Raw genomic sequence first — 25,692 nt, forward strand, 5'->3', positions numbered from 1 at the left:
GTGATTTTGAGGGTTTGCAACAGTTCATGTAAACAGCATGCCTACAGCTGTGCACATTAGTTTTTCTTTTTCTTGTGAAGCAAACAACAAATAGGACAAAATAGTGCATAACTATTCACCCCCCCCCCCCCCCCCCCCCCCAAGTCAGTACTTTGTAGAGCCTCCCTCCTTTTGCGGCAATTACAGCAGCAAGTCGCTTTGGATAAGTCTCTATGAGCTTTCCGCATCTTGCCATTGGGATTTTTGTCCATTTCTCAAGGCAAAACTGCTTCAGTACCTTCAAGTTAGATGGTTTCCTCTGGTGAACAGCAATCTTCAACTCTGACCACAGATTCTTAATTGGATTAAGCTCTGGGCTTTGTCTAGGCCAGGGGTACCCAACCACCGGTCCACGGACCAGGAGCGGGCCGTTGGGAGTTTTTTTGCCGATCCGTGGCGCCACGGCTCAGAGCACACTGTAGGTGCCTGCCCTGGTGGATCATTATCACCGGGGCGCATGTACGCAGTCAGCATTCATCATCTGAATACTGCAACACACAGGGAGCCGGCAGCTGTAGCACAGTGACAGCTGTAGTCGCGAGCTTCCAGATGAATTCAATACTCACCCTCCGTCGCTGCATCTCTGTCACGGCACGGCAGCTTCTTCCTGGGCTGAGCAGTACCGCTCATTAAGGTCATGAATATGGATGCGACTCCACTCCCATAGGCGTGGAGCGCATATTAATGACCTTAATGAGCTGTACCACGTGACCAGTTGGCACAGGAAGTAGCTGACACGCAGGGATAGAGATGCACGGACGTTCAGCGATGGTGCAAGGAGGGTAAGTATGACAGAGGAGAACGGGGAAGCCCAGCGGAGCCGAGCCATGCATTCAAGATGGGACAGGGTAGCCATGCATACAAGAATGGGAGGGGGGAGCCGAGCTATGCATACAAGATGGGAGCAGGGGAGCCATGTATACAACTGGGGGAGCCACACAGAGCTGGACAGGATGGGGGAACCACACATACCGGGATAGGAATGATGGGACAACACATACCCTGTTTATACTCGAGTCAATAAGCTTACCCAGTTTTCCGTGGTAAAATTAGGTGCCTTGGGTTATACTCGGGTTGGCTTATACTCGAGTATATATGATATATACACTGCTCTTTAAAAATAAAGGGAACACTTAAACAACAGAATATAACTCCAAGTAAATCAAACTTCTGTGAAATCAAACTCCCTCAGGAAGCAACACGGTTTGACAATAAATTTCACATGCTGTTGTGCAAATGGGATAGAAAGCATATGGAAATTATTGGCAATTATCAAGACACACTCAATAAAGGAGTGGTTCTACAGGTGGGAACCACATCTCAGTACCAATGCTTTCTGGCTGATATTTTGGTCACTTTTGAATGTTGGTTGTGCTATCACACTCGTGGTGGCATGAGACGGACTCTGCAACCCACACAAGTGGCTCAGGTAGTGCAGCTCATCCAGGATGGCACATCATTGCGAGCTGTGGCAAGGTTTGCTGTGTGTGTCAGCGTAGTGTCCAGAGGCTGGAAGCGCTACCTGGAGACAAGCCAGTACACCTGGAGATGTGGAGGGGGCCGTAGAAGGGCAAGAACCCAGCAGCAGGACTGTTACCTAAGCCTTTGTGCAAGGAGGAACAGGAGGAGCACTGTCAGAGACCTGCAAAATGACCTCTAGCAGGCCACAAATGTGCACGTGTCTGCACAAATGGTTAGAAACCAACTCCATGAGGATGGTCTGAGTGCCCGATGTCCACAGATGGGGGTTGTGCTCACAGCCTAACACCGTGCAGGATGCTTAGCATTTGCCACAGAACACCTGGATTGGCAAATTTGCCACTGGTGCCCTGTGCTCTTCACAGATGAAAGCAGGTTCACACTGGGCACATATGACAGATGTGACAGAGTCTGGAGGTGCCGTGGAGAGTGATCTGCTGCCTGCAACATCCTTCAGCGTGACCGGTTTGGCAGTGGGTCAGTAATGGTGTGGGGTGGCATTTCTTTGGAGGGCCGCACAGCCCTCCATGTGCTCGCCAGAGGTAGCCTGACTGCCATTAGATACCAAGATGAGATCCTCAGACCCCTTGTGAGACCATATGCTGGTGCAGTTGGCCTCCTAATGCAGGACAATGCCAGACCTCATGTGGCTGGATTGTGTCAGCAGTTCCTGCAAGATGAAGGCATTGAAGCTATGGACTGGCCCGCCCGTTCCCCAGACCTAAATCCGATTGAACACATCTGGGACATCATGTCTCGCACCATCGTAACATTGCACCACAGACTGTCCAGGAGTTGGCGGATGCTTTAGTCCAGGTCTGGGAGGAGATCCCTCGAGAACATCCGCCGCCTCATCAGGAGCATGCCCAGGCGTTGTAGGGAGGTCATACAGGCACATGGAGGCCCCCCACACACAATAGATCATTTTCTTGTCTTGAGGCATTTCCACTGAAGTTGGACCAGCCTGTAATTTGATTTTCCTCTTTTGATTTTGAGTATCATTCCGATACATTGGGGATTATATGTGTGGGACCATCTTGCTATACATGGGGAGATTATGTGTGTGGGGCCATCTTGCTATACATGGGGGATTATATGTGTAGTGCCATCATGCTATATACATTATAAATGTTATAATTAAATGATAAGTATGCACTAAACTAAACTCCAACTCCCACCCTGCTGCCGGGCCATGGAAAAATAGACTTGCTTGAAGCCAGTCTCTGATGCAAAAAAGGTTGGGGACCACTGGTCTAGGCCTCTACAAAACATTTACGTATTTTCTCTTTAACACCTTCACGACAGGGCCCATTTTTGTTTCTGTTTTTTCCTCGCCTTCTTCCCAGAGCCATGAATTTTATTTTTCTGTCCACATCAGGGATTGTTTTTTGATTGACGAGTTGCACTTTTGAATGACACCATTCATTTTACTACATAGTGTACTCGAAAGCGTGGAAAAAATTTCAAGTGCTGTCAATTTGTGAAAACAATAAACAAAATTCTGAGTTTGTTTGGGAATTGTTTTACTGTGTACATTTTCTCCTAAAAATGACCATGCGATCTGATTCTCTTCATCAATATGATTATGGTGATACCAATCTTGTCCAATTTTTTTAATATTTTAGTGGTGAAAAAAAAAATCTGGTTTGCAAAAAAAAAATTTTGGGGTTGTATCCCCATTTTCCGAGACCCGTAAAATTTGAATTTTTCTTCCGAAAGAGCTGTATGATGGCTTATTTTTTGAGGGGCGAGACAAAGTTTGTATTAGTTCCACTTTGGGATAGATGTGACTTTTTGATCGCTTGTTACGTTTTTTTTTTACAATTCCACAAAAAATACTGTAGTTTTGGCGTTCCTTAATTTCTTCTGTTTACGGTGTGTACCAATCAGATTGTTTTTATATTTTGATAGATCAGACTTTTCTGAGCTCAGCGATACCACATTTGTGCATTTTTTTTAAATATCTTTAGTTTACCTTTTTCATATTTACATTTTTTTTTATTGTTCTTGTTAGCTCCCCTTAGGGGGCTTGAAGTTGCAATAGTCTGATTGCAAGCTTCATATAGCAGAAATTACAGTCTCCTTTCAATGGATCATCAGCTGACCCCCAGCTGTCATGACAACCCATCGGTGACCTGCAATCACGTCACGGACGCACTGATGGGAGGAGATAATGACACGTGGGCACTTGGTCATGTGTTAAATGCTGCTGTCGGCTCCACCCCCAATTGTTAGCGGCAGATCCTGGCTGTAATACACAGCAATCATCTGCCAGGTATGGGGGGTGAGCCCGCTACAGACACTCGCTTTGACTTGCACCTTATATATACAGCACATGATGTGAAGGGGTTAAACCACTCGAGAGTTGCTTTAGCAGTGTGCTTTGGGTCAATAATGTCTTGTTGGAAGGTGAACCTCCTGTCCCAGTCTCAAATCACTGACAGACTGAAATATGGTTTTTCTCAAGAACATCCCTGTATATCACACCATCCATCTTGCCCTCGACGCTGACCATTTTCTCTGTCACCGCTACCGAAAAACATCCCCACGGCAAGATTCTGCCACCACAATGTTTCACTGTGGGGATGGTGTTCTTGGGGTGATGAGTTGTGCTGGTTTGGCGCCAGACATAGCGTTTACCTTGGTGGCCAGAACATTCAAGTTTGGTCTCATCTGACCATAGCACCTTCCTCCATACTTTTGAGGAGTCCCCAACATTTCTTTTGGCAAACTCAAAATGAGCTTTACATTTTTTTTTGTGTATAAATATAAAGGCTTTTTACTGCCAACTCTTTCATTAAGGCCATCTCTATGGAGTGTACAGCTTATTGTGGCCATAGCGACAGATACTCCAGTCTCTGGGATCGCTGCAGCTCCTTCAGTTACCTTTGGTCTCTGTGCTGTCTCTCTGATAAATGCTCTTGTTGCCTAGGCTGAGGATTTTTTTTTTTTTTTTTAGAACCCAAACGACTTCAACTTTTCAACAACTTTGTCCCTGACTTGCTGGTCTTCATGGTGTTTGGATAGCGGTGCCTCTTGTTTACCCCTTAGTGACCAAGCCAATTTTTACAATGCTGACCACCACTGTCACTTTGAGGTTATAGCTCTGGAACGCTTTAACGAATTCCACTGATTCAGAGATTGTTTTTTCGCGACATATTGTACTTCATGATAGTTGTAACATTTCTTCGATATGACTTGCATTTATTTATGGGGAAAAAAATGGAAATTTGGCAAAAATGTTGAACATTTTGCAATTTTCAAACTTATTTATTAACTATTTTGTGTGACACGGGCACAAAAATTAACATTTCCCACATGTCAACTCGACATCAGCACAATTTTGGAAACAATTTTTTTTGTGAGGACGTTATATGGGTTAAAAGTTGACCAACGATTTCCAATTAAGTTGGCAAAACCTTTATTTTTTAGGGACCACCTCAAATTTTAAGTGACTTTTGGGGGGTCAATATGACAGAAAATACCAAAAAGTGACAATTCTAAAAAACTGCACCCCTCAAGGTGTGCAAAATCACATTCAAGAAGTTTTATTAACCCTTCAAGTGCTTCACGAGAACTAAAGCAATGTGGAAGGAAAAAAAATTAAAATTTTACTTTCTTCACAAAAAATTTACTTTAGACCCAAACTTTATTTTCTCAAGGGTATCAGGAGAAAATGGACCACAAAATTTGTTGTGCAATTTCTCCCGAGTACGCAGATATCCCGTACATGGGGGAAAGCCACTGTTTGGGTGCATGGCAGAAGGGAGGGAGCACCGTTTTACTTTTTGAACGCAAAATTAGCTGGAATCAAAGGTGGGCACCATGTCGTATTTGGAGACTTCCTGATGTACCTAAACAGTGGAAACCCCCCAACTCTAACTTCAACCCCAACACACCCTTAACCCCACCGTAACCACAACACAACCCTAACCTCAACCCTAACTGCAAAGAATTAAAAAAATAAATAAATAAAAAGTGTGTTTTTTTACCTATCTTAAGGGGGTGACAAAGGAGGGTTTGATTTGCTAGATCATATCAGAGGAGAGAGAAAAGAATGAAAAAACGGACTTTTTTTTTGCGATCACCTTTATTTGGTGCATAACAGCGATCACAAGACCAGGGACAGTAAAAACCGACCCGAATCATTCTCCAGCATCTCAGCTACCCCCGGTAACAGAGACCTTGGAGATTTTGCAGTGCTGAGGGGCACTGTACACCTATTTCTCAGTGCTGTTAAAAAGCGGCGCTGAGGAATAAGTACCCTTAACTGCGGTCATTAAGGGGTTAATGGTGTTGCAGCCTCTGTGGCTTTTCAGAAAAGGTGTGTATATACTGACAGACCATGTGACACTTAGCTTGCACACAGGTGGACTTCCTTTCATTAAGCATGACATTTTTAGGGGCTTCAAAGCAAAAGGGTTGAATACATATGCATATGCCAATTAATTTAATTTATACCTATATTTTTCTCACTTCACATACTTAGACTATTTAGTGCTGATTAGTGATGAGCGAGTATACTCGTTGCTCGGGATTTCCCAAGCACGCTCGGGTGGTCTCCGAGTATTTGTAACTGCTCGGAGGTTTATTTTTCATTGCCTCAGCTGCATGACTTACAGCTGATAGACAGCTTGATTACATGTGGGGATTCCCTAGCAACCAGGCAACCCCCACATGTACTCAGGCTGGCTAGCAGCCGTAAATCATGCAGCTGCATCAACAAAAACAATCTCCGAGCAGTTACAAATACTCGGAGATCACACGAGCGTGCTCAGGAAACCCCGAGCAACGAGTACTCTCGCTCATCACTAGTGCTGATGCCAAGGGGGTGAATACTTTCACAAGCCACTGTACAAACTGTTGCATGTTGTTTAAAGGGAATCTGTCACCAGTTAACCTATGTAAATTATTACTATGGGCATGAGAAATCATCTTTTATCACTTTATGTAAATTATCTCTTCCAGGCTCTGGGGAGGACACTACCTGGAGGATAATTCTGCCTCCACAGCTTATTTTACATGAAGGGGGTGTTACCAGTGTGATATGTAATGGCCGCTCTCTACTCTCCTTATCTCACTGCAGAGCTGTGTGCAATTATAACTGACATATTTGCAGACTCCTCTCAGCTTCCATCTCACAGTCAGACAGGGGTGCATTTTGTTGTAATACAGAAGAACTGAGAGAGCTGCAAAAAATGTGTTTGCAAGAAAACATTTCATTTCTCCTGTTCTATGGTAGTTACTTGTCTCACACTGGTAACTCCCCATTTATTTAAAATAAGCTCTGGAGGCAGAGTTATCAAAGTGATAAAAGATGATTTCTCAACAACAAGAGATCTGATAGGAGGCATACAGGTAGGAATTTTTTCAGCAGTCTATAAACTGTGTGCCCATATTAACAGTTTAGATGGGTATCTGTAACCACATTTGACCTTTTAAATGCCGGTCTGTTTTACATTTAGAAGTTCTACGTTCACATGATTGCATTCTTTTAGTTACTCAGAAGTTGCCAAATTAGATCTGGAAAAAAGGTAGCATGGACAACAGCACAATTACTGTTATTTCCCCCCTACACCCAAAATTGTTTTAATGGTTAGCTGTCATAAATAGAGGAAATGTGATATGGTTAGAGCTGTCGTAACATTATATTAAATGGAGAAATAGGTATTTAAGTGCAGAGCTGATAAGAATACATTCCTAGTAAACTATTATAGGTGGAGCAGTTTTGTAGTTCCCAGAATTAGTTCCTCAAAAAATAAACTGCTCAAATAATTCCATATTTTATTTTTTTAATGTACATCGACAGATGGAAAATAGTAACTGTGGTTTGTCATTTTCATATTGTTACATATGATTTGACATTAGACTAAGTTCACACAATGTTGACATGCACCCATACAGGTGTGTACAGAGCAACCTCCTATCCATAAAATGTTAAGGTTCATGGTGCAGTTATAAAGTAAAAACATCTGAACAAACAATATGACTAGCTTTTGTATCGAAATATGGTAAGGAATTGGCTTTGTAGTAAAGATATATATATTTTTTTATGAAGACCATGACAAACCGCTACTCTCTTTTAAAAAGGACTTGGTGCTATATAAGCAAGTAATAATCATATCAACCCAACAAGATCCGCAGCGCTATACAGACACTGAGCGCCAAAGAAGACAGTGATGACAATTTAAATTCCCTATCACTATTGTTTGCTGTCTGGGACATAACCAGTGCTTGTGTATGAATCAATATGCACAGCCAACCATTCTCTACTACAGTCAGTAATAGACTGGGGCTACTACATGAGTATGGAGAGCCAGCTGGATCACCAATTCTGTAGGGTGGCGCTAAGCAATGGCCTAAAACAAACATCTTTTAGAGTAACAGTTTGGTTTATACAGGAAAGATATATATCTTGGTACCGTGTTAGCCAGTAGATAGAAAAATATTTAGAATTGAGAGTCCTCAGTGATTGATACCTTTTAGTGGCTTTTTCAGTTAGCCATTAAAAGGTATCAACCACTGAGGACTCTCAATTCTAAATAGTTTGGTTTATAGGCATTTTTATGCTTGCACCAAATTATAGATTTTGCTCCATTTTTAAGCTAGTTTTTTTTTTCAGTCCTCATGTTTTGTTTCCTCAATATTGTGGGATTGGTTTTCATTATCCAGATATTTTTGGGCTAATTCATCTTTTTGAAATGTCACAAAATTGTACAGGTGGAGTATAAAGTCTAATATAGTTTTAAAGCATAGTAAAATATTTGTGCAATTATCTTTGCATTTGCAGCAAATTCATCAAACAGTTTGGTATTTTTATCAAACAAAATATGCCAGAATACTAGCACTATTTGCAAAAAAAGCTAAACAAACCATTATCATGTATGACTTGCACCATTTTTTGTGCGATTTAGACACTTTTTAGGACTTGTCCAACTAGGATGTGTGGTCTAATGTGGTGCACATTTCAGGCACAAAGTAAGCCAACAAACAGGTGAAAATAACTAGACTAGACAGTACTAGACTTCACAGACTACAAATCTGTCTAATTTTCAAACAGCATGAACCTTTGGAGCATTTTAAAAGGAAACCTGTCATCAGTTTTGGCCGATATAATTTACGGCCATCACCTTTCAGGGCTGATATATGGCATTCTATAATGCTGTATATCTGCCCCAACCCGACCTGGAAAAGAAGAAAAATAACTTATTATACTCACCTGCGAGGCGGTCCGGTCCGAGGGGTGTCGCTGATGCTGGTCCGGCGCCACCCATTATCATGCAAAGCCACCCTCCTGCTTGCTTTGTGTCGCGCTCCTGCTCAGGTGTTATTATCTGCCCTGTTGTGGGCAGAGCAAAGTACTGCAGTGTGCAGGTGCCAGGAAAGGTCAGAGAGGTCCAGCGCCTGCGCACTGCAGTACTTTGTTCTGCCCTCAACAGGACAGAGAATAACGCCTGAGCAGGAGCACGATAAAAAGGAGACTGTGTGGATGACGCAGGGATAAGTCATCCACATGAAGCAAGAATGAGGATGGCATCGCATGAAGATGGGAGGCGCCGACACAGGACCAGGGACACCCCTTGGACCAGACCACCCCGCAGATGAGTATAATAAAAGTTATTTATCTTCTCTTCCAGGTCAGGTTGGGGGCAGATATACAGCATTATAGAATGATGAATATCAGCCCTGGAAGGTGATGGCCGTAACTTATATCGGCGAAAACTGATGACAGGTCCCTTTAAGTTTGCACTAAGAATTAGGCAGCTCTGATAAATCTACCCCTTTGTGCGCCATTTTTATGAATATGGGGCAAAATATGCTAGTGCAAAAAAAAAAAAAATAGAAATGATGATGAATAATTGAGGCCAAAATATGTAGAAAGCCTGAAAGTTAATGAGAACTCTGAAAACTTAACCGAAACAAGGCAAGGTTTACAGTACTGCATGTGTCCTGGCTTATGTGCATAGCTCTTAAGAAATGTTTTTTATGTTTCCAGTGCCATCACACATTTATTCTTGACCTGTGCAAAGTGGCTGCATACCTAAATAAATACATAATTAACTTCCACATTACACAAGGTAAGGCTGGGTGCATGGGATATATAGACTTCGCAACACACAAATTAAAGCTGGGTAAAGATTCTCCTGAAAAATGTGTTCTTGGGTAAAAAAGAAAAACCACATGATACATGCAGCATATAATACAAAAGAAAGAAATAATACAATAAGAAATCTGTTCATTTGTGTTCTACATCTACCAGAGTGTAGCAGCGAACAGTCCAGACTGGTGGAAAACATTGACGTAAAAAGATATAAAGAGGTGCACAATATACAGGAGGGTTCATCAGGACAAGACCTTCACGGCTCTGCGCTCATCCTGACCCCTTAATAATAAATAGGAAAAGTAATGTGGGGTCACCTTACAAATGTTCCTATCTACATCTGGAAAATCTCCATTATTGTACATTTTTTAAGGACTTTTTTCTGCAGAAAACGGCAGGAGATGTACATCCAATTTGTGTAGAGATCTGGTGCGCTCTAGAGACCGGTTACATTTGCCTCTTGTTTGCCTGCTGCTCCAGCTTTCGTTTCAGCAAATTGTAGTTCTCCTTAGTCCCAGAGGCAGACGGATCTAACTTCATGGACATTTCATAGTATTTCTTGGCTAAATCAAGACGCCCCCATCGATGGTAAAGCACGGCTGAAATATATACAGATTATAATAGTAAATACAAAACTCTGATCAAATGGCACACTTCCTCCTTGAATGACTGCAGCAGTAATCAAGTATGTGCTCTGCTGCCCCATTCAAGGACTACAGCAGTGACGGAAACGGCCGAGCCATAATTTGTTCTTAGAAACAGATTTTAAAAATGATGGGATTAAAATGCGCAGTTGACATTATGTGAGCCATTCGTTTAATTTTGTTGCCATAACATATTTAAGGTATTGTATTTTCAAATGTTCTAAGAATAATAATAATAAAAAAGGCAAACTGGGAATAAAAACAAAAACGGAAATGTGAAAATAATGTGCACCCGTCAAAGCCCGTGTGAACCCTGTCTAAGGGTATCTTCACACATAGGAAAAATGAAAATGCCAACAGTCTTCACACAAAAAAAGTAGCAACTACACATTAAGATGGATCCTGTTTTTGTGCATTTTTTTTATTTTTCTGCTGCTCAGCTTCTTTGATCTCAGAAGGCAAAAAAAAAATTTTTTGTAAAATCCTGAAAGAATTGACATTTTGCTTATGAAAATAAAAATACATCGCAGGTCTGAAATTGGAAAAATTATATGCATAAAACATTTCAGTTTGCTTTTTTGCTCCCCCAAAAATTGAGTGGAAAAATGGTACGTGCGAATAAGGTTTTTATTTGTGTGGTTTCCTGACAGAATACATATGGCCTCATTTTACTTTTGTAGCACGATCCGTGTTCGTCAAACTCCCCGCTACAATGTGGAAGTGAAGCTATGATGAATGCTGAGAAGCGCAGTGTGTATGTAGCCTAATGAGATGTACTACATAGACTGCTGAGCTCGATGGCTTCAATTAAGAGTGCTATTCAAACACAGCTGCACGGCTGATCTGTAGTCCGCTCCTCTCCTCCTGTCTGTACAGTCTAAGCCTCAAGAGACCTGATCTCATTCTACCTGGATAGGTGCACAGCATATAATCGCTCTATACACATAGTAAGTATATGAAGTCTCAGAAATAAATACGCCCTGATACAAAAAGGAGCGGCCTCGTCACTGGCTTCTCTAAGAAATCTGATACTTATCGGGATATATTGACCTTTAGCCTCTCCCTAATCTGGACAGTTCATTGCTGGATGTTCTATGTTATCAGAACTTCTAAGGGAAATGTTAATAATTAACGAAGAAATAAACTAAACTATGACAGTAAAATGTCTAACAATAGAAAGTTCTCATAAGTGGAGGAATAATATGGAATATGACTCAGTGCCCTTTTAGCAATATAGGGCTTCTGTATAATCTGCCACCTAATAATACAGGAAATATGTAATAAGTGGAGCTAATCATCTCATCAACGGCTCCAAAAAAAAATCTCATGATTGACCTAAGGAGCATCTGTGTTTAGCCATGTCCACTTGCTCCACAATGCTGCTGCCTTTCAACTCAGCGTGCCCTGAAAACTTTGACAGGATTGTGCTATAAGAAAGAGCAGGCCTCAGAGGGGCTCTTTCCATTTTTTAATTCTATTCATGCGGCTCCTAAACAAAGAGTCTGCACAAGGAGGCCTTTACAGTGCTAACAGTCATCTCCTCATAATGGAATGGCTTCTCTCCGATAGGTGGGCCTTTTGTGCCGACAGATTTTTGATTGAAATTGATTTTACCCTTTTCAATTACTACACAGTGAGAATGGACTGTTAAACATATGCCTTTTGACGTTTCATTCTTGACATTGTTTGATAATTAATTTTCCACTCCATCAATAGGAAAAATATCTCGCAGTATATGTGTCGACAGTGTGACAGTTTATTCCGATTTAAAATGTAAATGACGGACACGGAAAAAGCTCTTACCCAAATTGCCGTGATAACTCGCAGACGAGGGGTTAGCTTCAATGGCTCTGAGGAACAAACCTTCAGACTCCTAGAACAAAACAATACAAAGCCTGTACAGTTAGAAAAATATATATATATACGTGCATTATTCATAAAGGAGAGTCTGAATATGCTTTCACTTTTATAATTTATATCTGCTTTATTTATCAGAACCAATATAATGTTATCAAACTCTCATCCCAACACAAAGTGCACTATGCTGAACAAGCATTTATGTGATTATCTGCATTTACTACTCAGTTCTTACTAGCAATGGAACCGACAACAAAAGAACACTGCCCTCATGTGGCCAAAATGTCAGACAAGCGATATTATGGTATGAAGTCTACTGTAAAGACTTCGGACTGACCACATAAAAGAACACGTAAAACACACCTTATCGACTAAATGTACTAAAGGACTACAGGAGCCAGTAGTAAAGTTATGCCTGTAGAGTGCATTAAAAATTAAGGCATATGATCACAGACCAACCTTGTATTTTTGCGCCTTTCCAAGCACATTGGCTAGTGAAAATGTAATTGAATGATCATGTGGTAATAGTTTTAAGGCTTCTCTTCCTATAGCTTCTGCTTGAGCTAGATTGCCTAATCATAGGAGAAAAGAAAAATAACTGGCAAAACAGATTTCAACACAACATACAACAAGTGGTAAATATTTGGAAATACATATATTCTGTGTTCAGGAAATGTGCAAAATTAAATTCTATGTTAATACAATTAGTTATTAAAGGGATTATCCAGTTACAAGTCATCATCTATGTGTTGGTACCTGTACTGATCGGTAGAAACTACTGATGAGCGAGCGTGCTCTGATAAGGTGTTATCCGAGCACGCTCGTGTGCTAAGAGTGTCTTTGCCTTAGCGAACAGGCAATCCCTGCATGTGTTGCGGCTGTCCGACAGCACCGAGACATGCAGCCACGGCAACTTGAACACAGTATTCAAGCACACTAAAGATACGCTATTAGCACACGAGTGTGCTCGCTTACCAACCTATCAGAGAACGCTCGCTCATCACTACTGGAATCGGAACCTTTATCCCCATTAGAATAAAGTGACAGTGGCAAGCTCCACCTGGGCTACAATGCTGAACACTGTAAGTTACAGATTGCCGTGAGGCAAATAGACCCTAACTAAAGAATATAACTTATTTTCAAAATTAATAAATTGTGCTATTTAAAATCACAGTGTCTGTATTGGTCATTGGACAGTTGTCCTAGCTGCTATTCATTTTCTTTTTATAGCCTTATTAGAATTGTGATACGATTAGATTCTTCCCCTCTCAATAAAGATTCTAATAATTGGTTTTTATCCACTACCTGTTATAAAACTAACCAGGCTGCCACTGATTTTGAATTATTGGAATGATTCCCATGTTAATATATGGCTAATCTCGTTGTCTTCATTCATGGGGATATCATGTCTGTAAATCCTGGGACACTACCTTCATATTGTTCTATTCAATAACTCTTGGCATAGTGTGACCACAGACCACTATTTTGTACGCGAGTACCAATAGTGACTGACGTTATATTTTAAAAGCAAACTGCCTCCCCTTGAATATCACAAAGATCACGATTCTAAAAAAGGCTATAAAAAATAAATAAATAGCAGCTAGGACAACTATCTAATAAGCCAATACAGACACTGTGATTTTAAATAGCATAATTTATTAACTTTGAAAATAAAAGTTATATTTTAGCATCACAGAATCTTTATTTAGGGTCTATTTGCCTCACAGCAATCAGTAAATTAAATTAATAAACACTACGCAGATTCTTAATTGAACTGTTGTGAAATAACCAATGCTGAACACTGCACTCAGCTTTTAGGCCTCTTTCAGACGTCAGTGTGAACTGGGTAGTAACAGTTTTCACATGTACCGGAAACACACACGTAGACCCATTCAAGTGAATGGATCTGTGCAAGTGTCCGTGTCTCCATCGACCGTGTATCTGTGGGCAAAATAAGCTATGTCTGTTTTTTAACAGCAGCACGGGTTGCAAAATGTCACTCACCTGTGCACATGGAAGACACACAGATGTCATCCGTGTGACACGCACTGGCACCTGACAAGCAGTGGTACAGTTAGCGCTGTTTCCCGGCGCCAAATGCGGAAGACTGCTCTCATCATTCTCCCCTGCTCTGCCGACGATCAGCGCAATCAGGGGAGAATGAGAACAGTTATATTCAACTGACAACAGAGACAGCATACAGCAGCTGATGGGACTATTAATCCCATCAACCAACAATTGTTGCCGCTAATGATAGTGATAGCAGGCGGCGGCTGATGGGAGTATTCATCACCCGATGCCTGTGCTATAAATAAATAAAAAAAAACGACATGAGTTCCCCTGTATTTTTGATAACCAGCCTGGCAAAACTCACAGCTTGGGGCTGCAACCTCAGCTGTCAGCATTAGCAAGGCTGGTTATCAAGAATAGAAGGGTCCCCAAGCTGTATTTTTAAATTATTTAATATAATAATAATAATAATAATAATAATAATAAAAACAGTGGCATCCCCCCACTTTTAACAAGCAGCCTTGCTAAAGTAGACAGCTGGGTGCTGGTATTCTCAGGCTGGTACGGGGCCCATGGATATTAACCTCCCTGCCAACCTTAAAATAGCAGCCCGCAGCAGCCCAGAAAAGGCACATCTATTAAATGCGCCAATTCTGGCGCCTTGCCTGCCTCTTCCCACTTGCCCTGTAGTGGCAAGTGATGTTCATATTTGAGCGTCTACAAGACACCTCTCAATTACTAATCACAGCAAGTATAAAGTATTTTATTTGAAATCAAAACAAAACACACTTTTCCATTTTTATTTAAAAATAAACACAGATTTACTCACCTTAAGCCCATTATATTGAATCCCTTGTCTCCTGTAATAAAATAAAAAAACAATATCCCTCACCTGTCTTGACGTTCTGTTCCACGCCGTAATACATGTCTTGAAGATTAATAGTTTTGAACCTGGATGGTGCCAAGATGCGACCGTCTAAGCTAAGAACCACTGATGAATGAGCTGCTGCGAGCTCAGCCTCAGTGACTAGCGGTGACCTCATCAAGGTTACCGCTGGTCACTCAGGCTGTGTTCCCAGCCGGGCTGAACTGCGGTAACCTCAGCACCGTGAGAAAAAAAAAATCACTGAGTTCACCAAAGATCTTTAAAGTACAGGAGCTGGTGGGCCAATCATTTACCTACATCTTCCCTTCTGCTTGGTTTCCATCTATCTTCTCCCTTCTCTGGCCCTATGAAGCCAGAGCTGTCAATCCAAAAAAAAAAAAAAAAAGAGTGAGGTGGAGATTGAGGGAAAACTAGCAGGTGGGAAGCTGTATAATTGGCCCTGCCGTGAAGCACCGACTGGTGGGGCTAAGGGTATGTGCACACGCTGCGGATTTTGCTGCGGAACCGCAGCGTTTCCGCAGCTGCAGATCCGCAGCGGTTTCCCATGCATTTACAGTACCATGTAAACCTATGGGAAATGCAATCTGCAGTGCACATGCTGCGAAAAAAACCGCGCGGAAACGCAGCGGTTTATTTTCCGCAGCATGTCAATTCTTTGTGCGGAATCCGCAGCGGTTTTACACCTGCTCCAATAACAAACTGCAGGTGAAAACCCGCAGCGGAATCCGCAATAAAAACCGCAATAAAACTGCAGGAAAAACCGCAGCGGTTTTGCACTGTGGATTTATCAAAACCGCTGCGGAAAATTCCGCAATGGAATCCGCAGCATGTGCACATGGCCTTAGTGTGAGCAGTCATAATGTGCTGACAGAGTCCCTTTAATAAGTTTACATAGCAAGATCCAAGCCCTACGGTCCCCGGACAGATCTTCTAACTATTTTAGCCAAACTTCGAGCTGTGATTTCAGCAGCATGAATCAGCTGACTGTTTCCCTCCAAATATTCTTGCACAAAGTAAAATAATGATAAGACATGGCCCTAGGATCTGCACCGGAAGTTGTGGATACTTACCAGGTTTTCACTAATGACTAAGGAACTCAAGCACTCAACAATATCATAAGGTGAGAACTAAATAAGAGATTAAATCAAGTCCACAATGTAAGGTAAACCACTATGCAAGATCAACTGATGCATTATAGAAATACTTATAAGCTTTCTAGCATTCTATTAAGCCCCCGTCTCACTAAGCGAGATCGCTAGCGAGATCGCTGCTGAGTCACAAGTTTTGTGACGCAACAGCGACCTCAGTAGCGATCTCGCTATGTGTGACACGTAGCAGCGACCAGGCCCCTGCTGTGAGATCGCTGGTCGTGTCGGAATGGCCTGGACCTTTTTTTGATCGTTGAGGTCCCGCTGGGTAGCACACATCGCTGTGTTTGACACCTTAACAACGACCTCGTTGACGACTCAGACACTGAATCGTCATAATAGCTCCCATGTGACATCGTTGTACAGGTCGCTACAGGTCGCTGGTGAGATGTCAAACAGTGAGATCGCAGCAGCGATCGTTGGGAAGATCTCACTGTTTGACATCTCACCAGCGACCACATAGCGACGCAGCAACGATCCCTGACAGGTCGTATCGTTGTCGGGATCGCTTTAGCGTCGCTAAGTGAGACGGGGCCTTAACTCAGGTAAAATCTGGACTAATGGAATTGCATACCTGTATTATCAAGCAGTATGATCATGTTATTCCAAGCTAAACTGTGCTGTGGCTTCAAAAATGTGGCATTTCTCCAGGCATTGAGTGCATCCATATGTCTGTTTAAATCTGCATACTGAAATCAAAAAGGAAAAAAAGTAGAATATTTTATACACCCAGAATCTTGAAAACCTAACAGCACAGAAAAACTTTTCTGTGCCCATGTTAATATTCGGTATGTCTGCGTAGCCATTATATTGGAGTCTATAAAGACCAAACTAAGTTGTTTTCCTGTGAGGAGACATTTTATTTACTAAGAACGTGCATCCTCGTAAGAACTGTTCTGATTGCTTTAGCGAATTTAGGTGCTCCGAATCCGATGCGGATATAGAGTCCATCAATATACTCCTAGAAAACACAATTTTTAAATAAACTTTAAACGCAATTTTTTTTGTCCGCCTTTAAAATTTGTGCTGTCCCGTTCGCTTTGAGAACCAGAAATAGTGGTCTACTGAACACCGAACGTTATTTTAAAGAGCTTATGCATTTTTGACCTGGTGACCTTTTTTTCTCAATTTTAGTCTTACTTGAACATATAGCTATTAACCTGATATTGTAGCCCCAATGTACAACCTACAGTGGCTTGTGAAAGTATTCACCCCCATGGCTTTTTACCTATTTTGTTACATTACAACCTGTGTTTAAATATTTTTGTAATCCGATTTGTGTGTAATGCATCAGCACTAAATAGTCTAAGTTGGTGAAGTGAAGTGAGAAAAATATAGGCATAAATTACATTTATGGGATTAAACTACTAAAAATCTGCATGTGCATATGTATTCACCCATTTTGCTATGAAGGCCCTAAAAAATTCTGGTGCAAGCAATTTCCTTCATAAGTCACATGCTTATTGAAAGGTAGCCCACCTGTGTGCAATCTTAGTGTCACATAGTCTGTCAGTATATACACACATTTTCTGAAAGGCCATAGAAGCTGCAACACCATTAAACAAGAGGCACTGCTAACTAAACAACACCACAAAGACCAAACAGATCTCTAAACAAGTCAGGGACAAAGTTGTTGAAAAGTAAAAGTCAGAGTTGGGTAATAAAAAATTCTAATCTCTGATGATACCCAGAGCACCAAATCAAATCCATTATCATCAAATGGAAATAACATGGTACCACAACAAACCTGCCAAGAGAGGGCCACTCTCCAAAACTCTCAGCCCGGAAAAGGAGGGCATTAATCACAGAGGTATCACAGACACAAAAAGTAACCCTGAAGGAGCTGCAAAGTTCCCAAGCAGAAACTGGAATATCTGTCCATATGACCAGAATAAGCCATACACTCAATAGAGGTGGCCTTTATGGAAGAGTGGGCAGAAAAAAAAGTTTTTACTTACCACAAAAATTGTAAGGCTCATTTTGATTTTGACAAAAGGTATATGGGTGACTCCCCAAATGTATGGAGAAAGATGCGGTGGTCAGATGAAATCAAAATTGAACTTTTTTGCCAGCAAGGTAAACCCTATGTCTGGCGCCAAACCAACACAGCACATCACCCCAAGAACACCACCTCCACAGTAAAACATGGTGGTGAGAGCATCATGCTGTAGGATGGTTTTGGGCAGCAGGGACAGGGAAAATGGTTTGAGTTGAGTGGAAGGTGAATGTTGTGAAATACAGGGAAATTACTGAGCAAAATCTGTTTCAGTCTGTCAGTGTTTTGATATTGTGACAGATGTTCACCTTCTGACAAGGCAATGACTCAAAGAATACTACTAAAGCAACACTTGAGTGGTTTAAGGGGAAATATGTAAATGAGTGGCCTAGTCAAAGCCCAGACCTTTATCCAATTTAGAATCTGTGGTCAGACTTGAAGATGGCTGTTCATCAGAGGAAACCACCTAACGTGAACAGGCTGGAGTAGTTTTGCCTTGTGGAATGGGTAAAAATTCCAGTGGCAAGATGTGGAAAGCTAATAGAGACTTATCCAAAGCGACTTACAGCTGTAATTGCTGCAAAAGGAGGCTATACAAAATACAGACTTTAGGGGGAGGAATAGTTATGCACACTGAAGTTTTCAGTTACCGGTATTTTGTCCTATTTGTTGTTTGCTTCACAATAAAATGAAAAGCAAATGGTTACAGTTGTAGTCATGTTCTTTACATAAACTGAGGCAAACCCTCAAAAAAAAGAAAAACTGTGAAAATCCAGGTTGTGAGATAAAACACTAAAAAATGTCAAGGGTGTGAATACTACTGCAAGCCACTGTACATTGTTCCAATATGTAGGGGTGTCAGAAGTAGAATTTCAAGAGAGGTTTCTAACACCTTGGTGTTATGTTTTCTTTCACGTAGCCATAAATGGTTAACATGAGTTGTAACGGAGCTGGAAATGTAAAACTGAAAAGCAGTAAAGTTTTGCTCTTTGTTCCATTATTCCTGCTGTTGTAGCAGAACTTTTGCAACTACTGGAATTAATGCGATTAATTTATAAACTTTTGCACTTCATAATGAACTTTGGATGGGGTATCAAGTGTTCAGTCACCCTCAATAAAAAATTAACTACAGGCAAGTCCTAATCAGGAGAATTAAACCTTTCAATCTAAACTTCCTGTTCCGACTAACTTCTTTTCTTTATAAAGTAATGCGAATTTGAAATAATACTGTACTTAGAAATACCCAACCAAGTAGGATTGTAAATAGATTAAACCACAAGCGATGTAATGATGCATGAAATGAATTCTAGGTAATAGAAATATGGTTTATCAGTAGCAAGAACACAGTGTTAATCTTCCACTAACAATAGAGAAGGAAGTTGTGGATCACTGCATATATACAATACAGATAACTAGGGATAAGGTGTCTATGGAGTTCTGGGCTAGATCAAATCGCACAGATGCCAGACAAGCCCTTTTCAACAATCTCCATAAGGCTACATTCACACATCTGTGCCTACGATCACACTCGTGTAAAACGGACCGCTTTTTTTCTAGTGGGTCAGCCATAGTGCAGTTGCTTTTTGTTTATCAGTTTTTAAAAACTGCATTGAATAGACTAAACTGTTTATAATACATTAACTCTCAACAATGGAATATAAATATTATATATATATATATATATATATATATATATATATATATATATATATATATATATATATATATATACACACACACACACACACACACACACACACACACACACACACACACAGTGCCTACAAGTAGTATTCAACCCCCTGCAGATTTAGCAGGTTTAATAAGATGCAAATAAGTTAGAGCCTTCAAACTTCAAACAAGAGCAGGATTTATTAACAGATGCATAAATCTTACAAACCAAAAAGTTTTGTTGCTCAGTTAAATTTTTATAAATTTTAAACATAAAAGTGTGGGTCAATTATTATTCAACCCCTAGGTTTAATATTTTGTGGAATAACCTTTGTTTGCAATTACAGCTAATAATCGTCTTTTATAAGACCTGATCAGGCCGGCACAGGTCTCTGGAGTTATCTTGGCCCACTCCTCCATGCAGATCTTCTCCAAGTTATCTAGGTTCTTTGGGTGTCTCATTTGGACTTTAATCTTGAGCTCCTTCCACAAGTTTTCAATTGGGTTAAGGTCAGGAGACTGACTAGGCCACTGCAACACCTTGATTTTTTGCCTCTTGAACCAGGCCTTGGTTTTCTTGGCTGTGTGCTTTGGGTCGTTGTCTTGTTGGAAGATGAAATGAGGACCCATCTTAAGATCCTTGATGGAGGAGCGGAGGTTCTTGGCCAAAATCTCCAGGTAGGCCGTGCTATCCATCTTCCCATGGATGCGGACCAGATGGCCAGGCCTGTTGGCTGAGAAACAGCCCCACAGCATGATGCTGCCACCACGCTTGACTGTAGGGATGGTATTCTTGGGGTCGTATGCAGTGCCATCCAGTCTCCAAACGTCACGTGTGTGGTTGGCACCAAAGATCTCGATCTTGGTCTCATCAGACCAGAGAACCTTAAACCAGTCAGTCTCAGAGTCCTCCAAGTGATCATGAGCAAACTGTAGACGAGCCTTGACATGACGCTTTGAAAGTAAAGGTACCTTACGGGCTCGTCTGGAATGGAGACCATTGCGGTGGAGTACGTTACTTATGGTATTGACTGAAACCAATGTCCCCACTGCCATGAGATCTTCCCGGAGCTCCTTCCTTGTTGTCCTTGGGTTAGCCTTGACTCTTCGGACAAGCCTGGCCTCGGCACGGGAGGAAACTTTCAAAGGCTGTCCAGGCCGTGGAAGGCTAACAGTAGTTCCATAAGCCTTCCACTTCCGGATGATGCTCCCAACAGTGGAGACAGGTAGGCCCAACTCCTTGGAAAGGGTTTTGTACCCCTTGCCAGCCTTGTGACCCTCCACGATCTTGTCTCTGATGGCCTTGGAATGCTTCTTTGTCTTTCCCATGTTGACCATGTTTGAGTGCTGTTCACAAGTTTGGGGAGGGTCTTAAATAGTCAGAAAAGGCTGGAAAAAGAGATAATTAATCCAAACATGTGAAGCTCATTGTTCTTTGTGCCTGAACTACTTCTTAATACTTTAGGGGAACCAAACAGAATTCTGGTGGGTCGAGGGGTTGAATAATAAATGACCCTCTGAAAAAACTTTTCCCAATTTAAAAAAAAAATAAACAAAGAAATAACATTCTTTTTTGCTGCAGTGCATTTCACACTTCCAGGCTGATCTACAGTCCAAATGTCACAATGCCAAGTTAATTCCAAGTAAACCTGCTAAATCTGCAGGGGGTTGAATACTACTTGTAGGCACTATTATATATATATATATATATATATATATATATATATATATATATATATATATATATATATATATACATACACGCAACGGATGAAGTAAAAAGTATGAGGCAGATTCATTAAACTCAGAAAAAGTCAAGGAAACAGAAGACGTGGCACTCACCAGATCGTGCTGTTAAAAGTCCTTTAATTACCCCGTCTTGCGGGCTGAGGACATTTCGACAAGGGTGGCAGGTACATTGGTAGGTGCAGGGAAACAAAACAGGACGAGGGCCGTTTCGCGCTGACTGCGCTTTAACGGGTCCAGGTGCTAGACCCGTTGAAGCGCAGTCGGTGCGAAACGGCCGTCGTCCTGTTTTGTTTCCCTTCAACTACTAATGTACCTGCCGCCCTTGTCGAAATGTCCTCAGCCCGCAAGATGGGGCAATTAAAGGACTTTTAACAGCACGATCTGGTGAGTGCCATGTCTTCTGTTTCTTTGACGTTTTCTGAATATGCATTGCTGTTTGTCGTTGAGCACCACAATAGAAGTGCCAATCACCACCGTTTAGAAGTCAGAGGAGTACCTTGCCGCTACACTTTATCCCTATGTTGCATCGGTTGTAGCCGTATCTAGTGCCGTTCTACTTTTTCTTTTGGTTAGATTTATTAAACTGTCTAAAGTCAAACCTGTCTTGATTGAATACGAAGAGAAAGCTGCATAACAATTTTTCTTTTTAGACAGTTTCATGAACCTGCGCCTAGATATTCAGTTACTCAGCTGTGTTTAACAAATTTACACTGATTTTAATGCATGACAATAGGACATGCTTTGAGTCTTAGGATCAGACACGAGTCCTTTTTTTTTTTTTTTTTTAAACTGATCCAATTTGAGACAAAGGGCCAGATTCATTATTGCCTTTGCGTCTTTTACTTTGTTGAGTTCTTAGTGTTTTGCACCCTTTTTTTTGTTTGCATCAAATTCATCTTTTCATTTCCAACTTAAGTCTATTCTATTTTATATGTGCTCACCTGTTTTTTTTTTGCAATTTACCATTGCGGGTATTTTTTAGGGTTTCCAGATGTTTTCTCTTGATTCATCATTTGGAATTTTTTTTTAAAAAAAAAAGTCACAAAATTTGTCGCAAATGTACTCCAGTCCGCAGTGATTTTATATACGGCAGGCAGGGTTCTGCAATTATGGTACCCCAGGACTTCTTCCAGTGGGTCATAGCATCCGCAAACCATAGCTAAATCTGCACTACATTATGGCGCTCCTTCCTTTCTGAGCTTTCCACTGTGCCTGAATAGTATATCCCGAGTACATGTAGGGTATTGGTGCACTTAGGAAAAAATGGACCTCACAATTTGTTGTCCAGTTTCTCCTATTTGGCGTTATATAAATTAAAAACTTGGGGCTAAAACAACACTTTAGTGGTAAAAATTTAATTGTGCTTTCTTTACCGCCCAAAGGTATAAAATTCTGTGAGGCACATGTGGTGCGTGGTGTAGTTTGAAAAAATGTGATCACTTATGAAGGGTTTCTGCTGTTCTGGCACTTCATGGGCTCTGACAATGTGACATATCACTCAAATTCCAGCTAAATATGAACTCCAACATGGCGCTTCTTCACTTCTGAGTTTTGCACTGTGCCTCAAAAGTAGTGGCATACTCCGGAGAAATTGCATAACAAATTGTGCCATTCATTTTCTCCTTTTATCCCTTTTGAAAATTATAAACTTGGCGCCAAAGCAACATTTCAGTGGAAAAATGTTAATTTTCTATTTACTCAGCCTAATGTTATATAATTATGTGAATCACCTGAAAGATAGAAATGCTGAGTACACCCCTGGATGAATTCCACGAGAGGCGTAGTTTCCAAAATGAGGTCACTTGTGGGGGTTTCTGCTGTTTTGGTATGTCAGGGGCTCTTCAAATGTAACATAGCATCCGCAATCTATACCAGCCAAAATTGCACTCCAGAATTAACTTGGCGCTCCTTCCCTTCAGGGCCCTACCGCATGCCCAAACAGTAGTTTTCCACCACATATAGGGTATTGGTGTACTAAGGAGAAGTTGCACAACAAAAGGCATGGTCCATTTTCTCCTGTCACCCTTTTGCAAATGAATAACTTGGGGCAAAACTAACATTATTGTGTGGAAAATGTACCACCTGTGGGTTCAAGGTGCTCATCACACCTCCAGAAGGTTCCTCGATGGGTGTACTCTCAAAGATAGGATCACTTGTAGGGGGTTAACACTGTTTAGGCACATCAGGGACTCTGCAAACGTTACATGGCGTTGGCTATCTATTCCAGCCAATTTTGTACGCCAAAAGTCAAGCAGTGCTCCTTCCCTTCCGAGCCCTGCTGTGCATTCAAACAGCAGTTTAAAACTACATATGGGATATTAGGGTACTCAGGAGAAATTTCACAACAAATTTCCCTTTTCTCCTGTTACCCTTGTAAAAATAAAAATCTAGGGGCAAAAATCAACATTTTTGTTGGAAAAGTAAAATTTTCACATTAAACTTCCACATTGCTTTAATTCCTGTGAAGCACCTGAAGGGTTAATAAACGTATTGAATGTAGTTTTGAGTACTTCATGGGGGTGCAGTTTTTAAAATGGTAACACTTTTGGATATTTTCTGTCATAAAGGCTCCTCAAAGTCACTTCAAATGTGATGTGGTCCCTAAAAAAAATTGGTTGTGTAAATTTTGTTTGAAAAATAGAAATTGCTGCTCTATTTTTTTTGTTAGAAGGGTTAAAAGTTGGTTTAAAAAATAATGCTGATGCAAAGCATACATGTGGCAAATGTTATTTTTTTTAACCATTTGTTAACTGATTTGACTATCTGGTTGAAGGGCATAAAAATTAAGAAGTATAGAATGTAAGTCTGCAAGGACAGGGTCCTCACCCCTCTGTACCAGCCAGTCATTGTAAATTCGTTTACTGTAAACGATATCTACAACTCTGTGTGTAACCCCTTCTCATGTACGGCACCATGGAATTAATGGTGCTATATAAATAAATAAATAATAATAAAGTATGAAAATTGCTACATTTTCGCCAAAATTCTGATATTTTCACACATAGGCTTAAAAAAATTGGCTTAAATTTATCACTTACATGAAATACGTGTCACAAAAACCCCCAGAATCACTGGGATACATTGAAGTGTTCCAGATTTCTTACCACATAGAGTGACACTGGTCAGAATTGTAAAACCTGGCCTGGCCAAGGTGGTGAAAACAGGCTTGGGGATGAAGGGGTTAAAAATACCTTGGAAGACCACCTTCATTTTCAAATAACTAGCATTTTCATCCTCCAAATTCAAACTTATTATGTATTTTTAACTGCAAGACCGCATGGATTAATGATTGAAAAGCTAAGCAGTATTTTAATAAGATATCAAGGATAGACTCATGAAAATCTTTCCTCCATGGATAACCTACAGTTATGACATACGGTGGCGTCTGGTGGCAGGGCCCCTCTTTCCCTTCATCGGCATTTACAGCCACTTTATGCTGGATAGCAACGTGTGGTCTCCGCCCCACCCTAACAGCATTTACTCTAAGATTAAACACCATTATCACTACCATACAGTGCGGCGGCCCTACTGCACAATATATGCACCATTTTCCTGTGATAAAAATTGTGCCACATACGCTTAAAAGCACGTGACTGATGAAAGTCCTTACGGATTGAAACGTTTCAAGTGCTACAAATAAATCTACTAATTTGAGTGCTAGACTTTTTCATACTGCTCTGCAAACTGTCGAGGTCACGCTGTGCTTTTTGTGACCAAGAAGTGGCTTTCCAAAGCAAGTCTAAGGAGTGTCAGAACGAGATATAGGCTTTCATTGTAACGGAGACTTCCTGCTCATGCATAGAGCATAGAGTGAGCCAACTTGTCGCAATTAGTGACATCACTGAGAAGAGGAGAACAATGGCACTGGACACCAAAGGGAGCAACAGTTTGTGAGTATATTAAGACACTCACACTACAATACATGCATATATACGCACATTTAATGAATAATAATAATAATAATAATAATAATAATAAAAAAAAAAAACTTTTCACCATCATGACCAGGTGAAATTTTACAATTCTGACCATTGACAATTTATGTGGCAATATCTCTGGAACGCTTCAACATATCCCACTGATTCGGAAATTGTTTTTTCATGACATATTGT

General features: G+C 40.9%; 2 protein-coding genes across 3 annotated transcripts in view; one reads left to right on the plus strand and one right to left on the minus strand.

The window, feature by feature from the left end:
• Positions 1 to 25,692, plus strand: part of LOC143816558 (uncharacterized) — an 82,678-nt gene that overhangs the window by 44,319 nt on the left and 12,667 nt on the right. The window lies entirely within an intron of this gene.
• The window catches only part of TMTC4 (transmembrane O-mannosyltransferase targeting cadherins 4), a 114,337-nt gene continuing 95,938 nt past the window's right edge, over positions 7,294 to 25,692 (minus strand). For both annotated transcript variants that reach the window (XM_077297077.1, XM_077297078.1), the window contains 4 exons: positions 16,739 to 16,853; positions 12,580 to 12,692; positions 12,067 to 12,136; positions 7,294 to 10,218 (listed from right to left, as the gene is read on the minus strand). In XM_077297077.1, the coding sequence (XP_077153192.1) occupies positions 10,067 to 10,218; positions 12,067 to 12,136; positions 12,580 to 12,692; positions 16,739 to 16,853 (450 nt within the window). In that variant the 3' untranslated portion in view covers positions 7,294 to 10,066. The remainder of the gene's footprint in view (positions 10,219 to 12,066; positions 12,137 to 12,579; positions 12,693 to 16,738; positions 16,854 to 25,692) is intronic.

Source organism: Ranitomeya variabilis, chromosome 3, assembly GCF_051348905.1.
Source record: "Ranitomeya variabilis isolate aRanVar5 chromosome 3, aRanVar5.hap1, whole genome shotgun sequence".
Lineage (NCBI taxonomy): Eukaryota > Metazoa > Chordata > Amphibia > Anura > Dendrobatidae > Ranitomeya > Ranitomeya variabilis.